The sequence below is a fragment of the Odontesthes bonariensis genome, chromosome 4 (assembly GCF_027942865.1).
Source record: "Odontesthes bonariensis isolate fOdoBon6 chromosome 4, fOdoBon6.hap1, whole genome shotgun sequence".
Lineage (NCBI taxonomy): Eukaryota > Metazoa > Chordata > Actinopteri > Atheriniformes > Atherinopsidae > Odontesthes > Odontesthes bonariensis.
In genome coordinates this window covers 836,938-848,119 of record NC_134509.1, presented here as the reverse complement: position 1 = coordinate 848,119, position 11,182 = coordinate 836,938, and the positions used below count along the sequence as shown (strand labels likewise).

At 49.5% G+C, this 11,182-nt stretch overlaps 1 protein-coding gene across 4 annotated transcripts in view; it reads left to right on the top strand.

Moving 5' to 3' along the window:
* Positions 1-11,182, top strand: part of LOC142378174 (echinoderm microtubule-associated protein-like 6) — a 63,459-nt gene that overhangs the window by 24,911 nt on the left and 27,366 nt on the right. For all 4 annotated transcript variants that reach the window (XM_075462415.1, XM_075462414.1, XM_075462413.1 and 1 more), the window contains 10 exons: positions 16-122; positions 990-1,090; positions 1,209-1,395; positions 1,480-1,585; positions 3,491-3,584; positions 3,669-3,769; positions 3,875-4,077; positions 4,324-4,435; positions 4,525-4,652; positions 7,198-7,339. In XM_075462415.1, the coding sequence (XP_075318530.1) occupies positions 16-122; positions 990-1,090; positions 1,209-1,395; positions 1,480-1,585; positions 3,491-3,584; positions 3,669-3,769; positions 3,875-4,077; positions 4,324-4,435; positions 4,525-4,652; positions 7,198-7,339 (1,281 nt within the window). The remainder of the gene's footprint in view (positions 1-15; positions 123-989; positions 1,091-1,208; positions 1,396-1,479; positions 1,586-3,490; positions 3,585-3,668; positions 3,770-3,874; positions 4,078-4,323; positions 4,436-4,524; positions 4,653-7,197; positions 7,340-11,182) is intronic.

Here is an 11,182-nt window from a genome sequence, read left to right as displayed (position 1 = left end):
GGTTTGGGTCTTCAGAGGGCTACGCTGACTCCAACAGCGGCGAGTCGGACTCAGACGTGTCGGACGTCCCGGAGCTGGACTCGGACATCGAACAGGAAGCTCAGACCAACTACGAACGCCAGGTGAACGAGAAGAAAGCCCTGTTACCCATAAATTACCCATAAATTACCCATAGATTAGCCATTAATAGGGATGGGAATTGATAAGATTTTTATTATTCCAATTCCATTTTCGATTCTGCTTAACGATTCGGTTCTTTGTCGGTTCCCTTATCGATTCTCATTTGGAGAAAAAGGACAACAAACCGGTCGATCAGCATCAACTTTGTTTAGTTTAGAAGTAACACGAGTCATGACCTCACAAACCCAACAACGGTGAGGTCCACATTGGTCTATCCTGGCCTGGGTAATTGAACTCTTCCTGCTCTGGTGAAAGGAGAAGCTGGAGGTAGAGGTGAACTGGGGGTAGTACCACCAGCCTCTGGCTCTGAGCCAGTCAGGCTCTGTCTCTCATGATTTCATCTAAATGTAATGCCTGAGAAGGCATTCATTTAACCTTAACCGTTACTAACAGCAGCTTTTACAATCAGGCAAATGCCGATTCACAAACGTTAGTCCGGAGCGGATCGAAAACGCGACATTCATTCATAGTTATTGCATGTTGGTAGTATTTCCTCCCTTTGGTGAAATATTCACTTTGCAAGTTGCCCTGTTGTCGTCTTTTTTAGGGATGTGTAACCAAACTTTCGAGCGTTTGTACCGCTTGGGCGCCATGTTTACTGTTGGCTGCTGGCTGCGCTGGACTCGCCACGCAACGCTGCGTGGTGACGTCATTCGCGCCCACTGGCATCGATAAGGGAATCGTTTGCAAAATCGCCAAAACGATTCCAAGGAATTGAAACACTGGGAACCGGTTCTCAATGAGAAACCGGTTTTGGATTCCCATCCCTACCCATCGGTCAGTGGGACTCACCTGATCCATGTCTGCAGGTGTATAAAGAGGACCTGCCACAGCTCAAGAAGAAGCTTGTTGGTTCCCTGAAGCGACAGAAAGCTCCAGATGAGGGGCTTCGCCTGCAGTTTGTTCACGGGTAAAAACAAAAGTGAAGCCATCACTAAAGCATCCCAGATTGGACTCATTGGTTCAACATCATCATGAACTATTGTGATCACACGTCAGATTTTAGGATCTTCTCTTACCTCCTGCAGGTACCGCGGCTTCGACTGCCGGAACAACCTGTTCTACAGTCAGACGGGGGAGGTGGTGTACCACGTGGCTGCCGTCGCCGTCGTCTACAACCGGCTGCAGCACAGCCAGCGCTTCTACCTCGGCCATGATGACGAAATCCTCAGCCTCGTCGTGCACCCACTCAAAGACTACGTGGCGTCTGCACAGGTAGGATGAGCCCATCAGAGGATAGCATGCTAATTCTCATTTAAAGTGGGAGGGTTTCTGATTGGCTGTCTGATTGGCATTCAGGTGGGCAGAGACCCGGCCATCCACGTCTGGGACATCCAAACCCTGAAGTGTTTGTCGCTGCTTAAAGGCCACCACAGCAGAGGAGTGTGTGCCCTGGAGTTCACTGGTACGCCATTGGTGTCACTATTTCTAAACCAAGGGCCCTTTATACATGCAACATCTGTATTGCTCTGCTTTGCAGGAAGATATTTTAGAAACGCAGATGTGCAGTCCTCCAAAAAGTTAACAATGGTTAGGCTTCAGGGATAATGCTGATTAGCTGAAAGTTTGCTTTAGCTGGGAAGGGCCAACTGCAGCCGATTCCCTCAAAAAAGCTAAAGAACCAACAACAGCACCAAGACAACCAAGAGCAGAGCTAAGCTAAAAGACCAAAAACAGCTCAAACATAACCAAGAGCAGAGCAAAGCTAAAGGACCAACAACAGCACCAAGACAACCAAGAGCAGAGCTAAGCTAAAAGACCAAAAACAGCTCAAACATAACCAAGAGCAGAGCAAAGCTAAAGGACCAACAACAGCACCAAGACAACCAAGAGCAGAGCTAAGCTAAAAGACCAAAAACAGCTCAAACATAACCAAGAGCAGAGCTAAGCTAAAAGACCAAAAACAGCTCAAACATAACCAAGAGCAGAGCAAAGCTAAAGGACCAACAACAGCACCAAGACAACCAAGAGCAGAGCTAAGCTAAAAGACCAAAAACAGCTCAAACATAACCAAGAGCAGAGCTAAGCTAAAAGACCAAAAACAGCTCAAACATAACCAAGAGCAGAGCAAAGCTAAAAGACCAAAAACAGCTCAAACATAACCAAGAGCAGAGCAAAGCTAAAGGACCAAAAACAGCTCAAACATAACCAAGAGCAGAGCAAAGCTAAAGGACCAACAACAGCAGCAAGACAACCAAGAGCAGAGCTAAGCTAAAATACCAAAAACAGCACCAACACATTACATCACATTCCGGTCATTCTGCAGACGCTTTTATCCAAAGCGACTTACAATAAGTGCGTTCCACATCGGTAGGCAAAAGAACTTCAGGTCACAAGAAATCATAAGTGCATTTCCTTCCAATACCAAACAGCTAAGAGCAGAACTAGTGCTAGAGTAAGTGCAGTAAGTTGGGAGAAAAAACTTACTGGGAACAATTGGGGGGAAAAAAAGACAATTTAGAAAACAAATACAAGTAAGAGCACAACAATCACAACTTTTACTCTGAAAAGATGAAGAGAAAAAGACTAACTGTGAATAAAGCCCCTCATGTTTCTGATCTTCTGGTTATGTCTTTGTCTCTTTGTGTCTTTGCATCTTGTCTCTTTGTGTCTTTTCATCTTGTATCTGTGCATCTTTGCATCTTGTCTCTATGCGTCTTTTCATCTTGTCTCTTTGTGTCTTTGCATCTCGTCTCTGTGCGTCTTTTCATCTCGTATCTGTGCGTCTTTGCATCTTGTCTCTGTGCATCTTTGCATCTTGTCTCTTTGTGTCTTGGCATCTTGTATCTTTGTGTCTTGGCATCTTGTCTCTGTGTGTCTTTGCATCTTGTCTCTTTGTGTCTTTGCATCTTCTCTCTGTATCTTTGCATCTTGTATCTGTGTGTCTTTGCAACTTGTCTCTTTGTGACTTTGTGTGTATTTGTATCTTGTCTCTGTATCTTTGCATCTTATCTCTGTGTGTCTTTGCATCTGTTGTCTGCGTCTATGCATCTTGTATCTGTGTGTCTTTGCATCTGGTCTCTGTGTGTCTTTGCATCTTGTCCCTGTGTGTCTTTGCATCTTGTCTCTGTGTGTCTTTGCATCTTGCCTCTTTGTGTCTTTGCATCTTGTATCTGTGTGTCTTTGCATCTGGTCTCTGTGTGTCTTTGCATCTGGTCTCTGTGTGTCTTTGCATCTTGTATCTGTGTGTCTTTGCATCTTGTATCTGTGTGTCTTTGCATCTGGTCTCTGTGTGTCTTTGCATCTTGTATCTGTGTGTATTTGCATCTGGTCTCTGTGTGTCTTTGCATCTTGTATCTTTGTGTCTCAGCGGACGGGAAGAGTTTGGTCTCAGTAGGAATTGATGAATTTCACTCCATCGTCATCTGGGACTGGAAGAAAGGGGAAAGACTTGCCAAGGCCAGGTAAACACACCTGGATTAGTTTATGATGCAAACACCTGTACTTTTACATCCTGTAGTTACTGAACATTGCGCTCTCTCCTGCAGGGGTCATAAAGATAAAATCTTTGTGGTGAAGAGTAACTCCTTCAGGATGGACAAACTGGTCACTGTGGGGATGAAGCACATCAAGTTCTGGCAGCATTCAGGTGGATTTGAACGGAGCCGCTCACCTGAGAAACACCTGATATGAAATGTACCTGTACACAGAGCAGTCTGGACAGCTGTTGGGTGTGTCCGCTCTCATCTCACAGGTGGCGGTCTCACATTTAAACGGGGGATTTTTGGGAATCTGGGAAAGCAGGAGACGATGATGTCGGCATGTTACGGCCGATCCGAGGATCTGGTCTTCTCTGGCGCCACGAACGGAGACGTTTACATCTGGAGAGACACGACGCTCATCAAGACCATCAAGGCTCACGATGGGCCCGTGTTCGCCATGTGCTCCCTGGACAAGGTGAGGCCTCATCCCTCCTTCTATCATTCATCCATCCACCCAACCATCCGTCCGTCCATCCATCCGTCCGTCCATCCATCCATCCATCCATCCATCCATCCATCCTTCCATCCATCCATCCATCCATCCATCCATCCATCCATCCATCCATCCATCCATCCATCCATCCATCCTTCCATCTATCCTTCCATCCATCCATTCCTGGTAAAGTGAGAGTGCTGAAGCCCGTTTCCTCTGTTACATCAGGGTTTTGTGACGGGGGGGAAGGACGGCATCGTGGAGCTGTGGGACGACATGTTTGAGCGATGTTTGAAGACCTACGCCATCAAGAGAGCGGCGCTGTCGCCGTCCTCCAAAGGTCTAGCCCTTCTGCGCCCACCTTTGCTCGCCACGCTCACGGCGTCTGAAGCCTCCGGACTCTGATTCGCTGCTGTGTTCCCTCCCCAGGTCTGCTGCTGGAGGACAACCCGTCCATCAGAGCCATCACTCTGGGTCACGGTCACATCCTGCTGGGAACAAAGAACGGAGAAATCCTGGAGATCGACAAGAGCGGGCCGATGACGCTGCTGGTCCAGGTCAGACTGACTCACGTCTCTGCACATGTGAGAGTAGGGATGGGAATCGAAAACCGGTTCTTGTTGAGAACCAGTTCCCAGTGTTTCAATTCCTTGGAATCGTTTGGCGATTTTGCAAACGATTCCCTTATCGATTCCAGTGGGCGCGAATGACGTCTAGGGATGGGAATTGATAAGATTTTTACGATTCCAATTCCATTTTCGATTCTGCTTAACGATTCGGTTCTTTGTCCCTTATCGATTCTCATTTGGAGAAAAAGGACAACAAACCGGTCGATTAGCATCAACTTTGTTTAGTTTAGAAGTAACACGAGTCATGACCTCACAAACCCAACAACGGTGAGGTCCACATCGGTCTATCCTGGCCTGGGTAATTTAACTCTTCCTGCTCTGGTGAAAGGAGAAGCTGGAGGTAGAGGTGAACTGGGGGTAGTACCACCAGCCTCTGGCTCTGAGCCAGTCAGGCTCTGTCTCTCATGATTTCATCTAAATGTAATGCCTGAGAAGGCATTCATTTAACCTTAACCGTTACTAACAGCAGCTTTTACAATCAGGCAAATGGTGCTAACATGATAGGCAGTGTTTGTTAGTTAGTTAGTTACCTGCAGTGTTAGCCGAGGACATGCTAACGTTGCTAACGTTGCTGGGTTCAGATTCACCAACGTTAGTCCGGAGCAGATCGAAAACGCGACATTCATTCATAGTTATTGCATGTTGGTAGTATTTCCTCCCTTTGGTGAAATATTCACTTTGCAAGTTGCCCTGTTGTCTTTTTTAGGGATGTGTAACCAAACTTTCGAGCGTTTGTACCGCTTAGGCGCCATGTTTACTGTTGACTACTGGCTGCGCTGGACTCGCCACGCAACGTTGCGTGGTGACGTCATTAGGAATGGGAATCGAAAACTGGTTCTTGTTGAGAACCGGTTTGAATATTTCATCCAAGGGAGGAAATACTACCAACATGCAATAACTATGAATGAATGTCGCGTTTTCAATCCGCTCCGGACTAACGTTGGTGAATCTGAACCCAGCAACGTTAGCAACGTTAGCATGTCCTCGGCTAACACTGCAGGTAACTAACTAACAAACACTGCCTATCATGTTAGCACCATTTGCCTCATTGTAAAACCTGCTGTTAGTAACGGTTAAGGTTAAATGAATGCCTTCTCAGGCATTCTCAATCCCGGTTACTACAAAATACCGGCTGTTTACAATTTTGTTCCCACGAATTCGGCGCTACTAAAGCAAGCCGTAGTGAGCAACGCACTTCCGGTTATTCTCACAAAACAAAATACCCGTTGCCTTTTATCATAGGGAAAGCCATTAGGATACAATTGGTGCTTTTGTTTTGAAAACAGGAAGTGAACCTACCCTCGTTGTAGCTACCTTGAAACTGGCGTTTTGACAGGAAATGACGATCGGCGACTTCACGTTACGTTGCATCTTGGGTAGTTTGAGTATGAGTAGTAACCTCATGATGCATACCCAACATTTCAGAGAATCTAGTATGCATCCGGGAACTTCTCGCTTACTCAAACTGGCATACTAACTCAGAAAGTTAGTAGGAGTAGTAGCAGAAGTATGCGGTTTGGAACACAGCCATAGTCAGGGTCAGCTTGCTTCCTCTGGTGGACACCACCTGAGACCAACCAGAAGTCCTACGTTAGGGTCGTACTGTAGCTCCACCAACCTGATCTTTGGTCTCCGGTGTCCCCTTACACCTGTGAATGTGTTCAGACATCAGATCTGATTCACCACCAGACCTCAGATCTGATTCCATCCCTGTCTCCCACCTCCATGTTTCTCTGTTGGGAACCTGAGCCCAAAGATCAGCCAGTGTCATACAGAACCGAGCCTCTTGCTGTTAGTCCCTGTGGTCCTGCTCATCCAGACAAACATTTTGGTTCCAGGCCACACCTCCCAGAGCCCCATCGAGGTCCAGAAAGGCTCCTTCAGGTGAATAATGGGAACGTTTAGAGGTACAAAACCTCACTGACGACAAAGGCTTTGATAATCTGAGGCTACAGAATAATGGAGAGGCTAAACTCTGGAGAGGTGGAGGTGTGGGGGAACCCTGGAAAAAGAAGGGTCCTGGTTTGACTGGTTGGACTGGTTTGAGTCTGCATGTTCTCCCTTTGTCCACATGGGTTTTTCTTGGGTTACTCCACCATTCAGAAGAGGTTGGGTTAACTGGTGATTCTGAAAAATGAACAAAGAAGAAGATACCCCAAAGGACCAGATTTCAAGGTGCTCTTCTTTCTTTCTACCTTTTAGGGGAACAGTGTCGGGGGCATCCCACCTGGATCTCTGAGTGTATCCATGTGTTTGGTTCACTGGTTGGTGGGACTCCTTCAGGTTTTGACCATCTGGCCTTGTGGGTCAATGCTCTGGTCTGGTTCTGGCCCCGCCCCCTGTTCTGTGGGAGGGGCCAACCTTGTTTACCATCCTTCCCAGCGGAGGTTTCCCCCCTTGTTTGAGGCTTTGCTCAGTAAATGATGGTGACCACATCAGGGAGGAAGGCTAACGGTGTGTGTGCTGTGTCCAGGGTCACATGGAGGGGGAGGTGTGGGGTTTGGCGGCTCACCCTCTACTTCCTGTCTGCGCCACCGTCAGCGATGACAAAACTCTGAGGATCTGGGAGCTGTCGGCCAATCACAGAATGGTGGCTGTCCGCAAACTCAAGAAAGGTGAGACCAGCACAGATGATTAGTTTCCTCACCTGTCTAACCTGTGTCTCACCTGTGTCTCACCTGTCTCACCTGTCTCACCTGTGTCTCACCTGTCTCACCTGTCTCACCTGTGTCTCACCTGTGTCTCACCTGTGTCTCACCCGTCTCTCACCTGTCTCACCTGTCTCACCTGTGTCTCACCTGTCTCACCTGTGTCTCACCTGTGTCTCACCTGTGTCTCACCTGTCTCACCTGTGTCTCACCTGTGTCTCACCTGTCTCTCACCTGTCTCTCACCTGTCTCACCTGTGTCTCACCTGTCTCACCAGTGTCTCACCTGTCTCTCACCTGTATCTCACGTGTCTCTCACCTGTGTCTCACCTGTCTCACCTGTGTCTCACCTGTGTCTCACCTGTCTCACCTGTCTCTCACCTGTCTCTCACCTGTCTAACCTGTGTCTCACCTGTGTCTCACCTGTCTCACCTGTCTCACCTGTCTCTCACCTGTCTCTCACCTGTCTCTCACATGTCTCACCTGTGTCTCACCTGTCTCACCTGTCTCACCTGTCTCTCACCTGTCTCTCATCTGTCTCACCTGTGTCTCACCTGTGTCTCACCTGTCTCACCTGTCTCTCACCTGTCTCTCATCTGTCTCACCTGTGTCTCACCTGTGTCTCACCTGTCTCACCTGTCTCTCACCTATCTCACCTGTGTCTCACCTGTCTCTCACCTGTCTCTCATCTGTCTCACCTGTGTCTCACCTGTATCTCACCTGTCTCACCTGTGTCTCACCTGTATTTCACCTGTCTCACCTGTGTCTCACCCGTCTCACCTGTGTCTCACCTGTGTCTCACCTGTCTCACCTGTGTCTCACCTGTCTCACCTGTGTCTCACCTGTGTCTCACCTGTCTCACCAGTGTCTCACCTGTCTCTCACCTGTATCTCACGTGTCTCTCACCTGTGTCTCACCTGTCTCACCTGTGTCTCACCTGTGTCTCACCTGTCTCTCACCCGTCTCTCACCTGTCTAACCTGTGTCTCACCTGTGTCTCACCTGTGTCTCACCTGTCTCACCTGTCTCACCTGTCTCTCACCTGTCTCTCACATGTCTCACCTGTGTCTCACCTGTCTCACCTGTCTCACCTGTCTCTCACCTGTCTCTCATCTGTCTCACCTGTGTCTCACCTGTCTCACCTGTCTCTCACCTGTCTCTCATCTGTCTCACCTGTGTCTCACCTGTGTCTCACCTGTCTCACCTGTCTCTCACCTATCTCACCTGTGTCTCACCTGTCTCTCACCTGTTTCTCATCTGTCTCACCTGTGTCTCACCTGTATCTCACCTGTCTCACCTGTGTCTCACCTGTATCTCACCTGTCTCACCTGTGTCTCACCTGTATTTCACCTGTCTCACCTGTGTCTCACCTGTATCTCACCTGTCTCACCTGTGTCTCACCTGTATCTCACCTGTGTCTCACCTGTGTCTCACCTGTGTCTCACCTGTGTCTCACCCGTCTCTCACCTGTCTCACCTGTGTCTCACCCGTCTCACCTGTGTCTCACCTGTCTCTCACCTGTCTCACCTGTGTCTCACTTGTGTCTCACCTGTGTCTCACCTGTATCTCACCTGTCTCACCTGTGTCTCACCTGTCTCTCACCTGTCTCTCACCTGTGTCTCACCTGTCTCACCTGTCTCACCTGTGTCTCACCTGTGTCTCACCCATCTCACCTGTGTCTCACCTGTCTCTCACCTGTCTCACCTGTGTCTCACCTGTCTCTCACCTGTCTCACCTGTGTCTCACCTGTCTCTCACCTGTCTCTCACCTGTCTCTCACCTGTCTCACCTGTGTCTCACCTGTGTCGCACCCGTCTCACCTGTGTCTCACCTGTGTCTCACCTGTATCTCATCTGTCTCTCACCTGTCTCTCACCTGTCTCACCTGTGTCTCACCTGTCTCACCTGTGTCACCTGTGTCTCACCTGTCTCTCACCTGTCTCACCTGTGTCTCACCTGTCTCACCTGTGTCACCTGTGTCTCACCTGTCTCTCACCTGTCTCTCACCTGTCTTACCTGTGTCTCACCCGTCTCACCTGTGTCTCACCTGTGTCTCACCTGTATCTCATCTGTCTCTCACCTGTCTCTCACCTGTCTCACCTGTGTCTCACCTGTGTCTCACCCATCTCACCTGTGTCTCACCTGTCTCTCACCTGTCTCACCTGTGTCTCACCTGTCTCTCACCTGTCTCTCACCTGTCTCACCTGTGTCTCACCTGTGTCGCACCCGTCTCACCTGTGTCTCACCTGTGTCTCACCTGTATCTCATCTGTCTCTCACCTGTCTCTCACCTGTCTCACCTGTGTCTCACCTGTGTCACCTGTGTCTCACCTGTCTCTCACCTGTCTCACCTGTGTCTCACCTGTCTCACCTGTGTCACCTGTGTCTCACCTGTCTCTCACCTGTCTCTCACCTGTCTCACCTGTGTCTCACCCGTCTCACCTGTGTCTCACCTGTGTCTCACCTGTATCTCATCTGTCTCTCACCTGTCTCTCACCTGTCTCACCTGTGTCTCACCTGTGTCTCACCCGTCTCACCTGTGTCTCACCTGTGTCTCACCTGTATCTCACCTGTCTCTCACCTGTCTCTCACCTGTCTCACCTGTGTCTCACCTGTCTCACCTGTGTCTCACCTGTATCTCACCTGTCTCACCTGTGTCTCACCTGTATCTCACCTGTGTCTCACCTGTGTCTCACCTGTGTCTCACCCGTCTCTCACCTGTCTCACCTGTGTCTCACCCGTCTCACCTGTGTCTCACCTGTCTCTCACCTGTCTCACCTGTGTCTCACTTGTGTCTCACCTGTGTCTCACCTGTATCTCACCTGTCTCACCTGTGTCTCACCTGTGTCTCACCTGTCTCTCACCTGTCTCTCACCTGTGTCTCACCTGTCTCACCGGTCTCACCTGTGTCTCACCTGTGTCTCACCTGTGTCTCACCCGTCTCACCTGTGTCTCACCTGTCTCTCACCTGTCTCACCTGTCTCTCACCTGTCTCTCACCTGTCTCACCTGTGTCTCACCTGTGTCTCACCCGTCTCACCTGTGTCTCACCTGTGTCTCACCTGTATCTCATCTGTCTCTCACCTGTCTCTCACCTGTCTCACCTGTGTCTCACCTGTCTCACCTGTGTCACCTGTGTCTCACCTGTCTCTCACCTGTCTCACCTGTGTCACCTGTGTCTCACCTGTCTCTCACCTGTATCTCACCTGTGTCTCACCTGTCTCACCCGTCTCACCTGTGTCTCACCTGTCTCTCACCTGTATCTCACCTGTCTCTCACCTGTCTCTCACCTGTCTCACCTGTGTCTCACCTGTGTCTCACCCGTCTCACCTGTGTCTCACCTGTCTCTCACCTGTATCTCACCTGTCTCTCACCTGTCTCTCACCTGTCTCACCTGTGTCTCACCTGTCTCACCTGTGTCACCTGTGTCTCACCTGTCTCTCACCTGTCTCACCTGTGTCACCTGTGTCTCACCTGTCTCTCACCTGTCTCACCTGTGTCACCTGTGTCTCACCTGTCTCTCACCTGTGTCTCACCTGTCTCACCTGTCTCACCTGTGTCTCACCTGTCTCACCTGTGTCTCACCCGTCTCACCTGTGTCTCACCTGTCTCTCACCTGTATCTCACCTGTCTCTCACCTGTCTCTCACCTGTCTCACCTGTGTCTCACCCGTCTCACCTGTGTCTCACCCGTCTCACCTGTGTCTCACCTGTGTCTCACCTGTATCTCACCTGTCTCTCACGTGTCTCTCACCTGTATCTCACCTGTCTCTCACCTGTGTCTCACCTGTATCTCACCTGTCTCTCACCTGTGTCT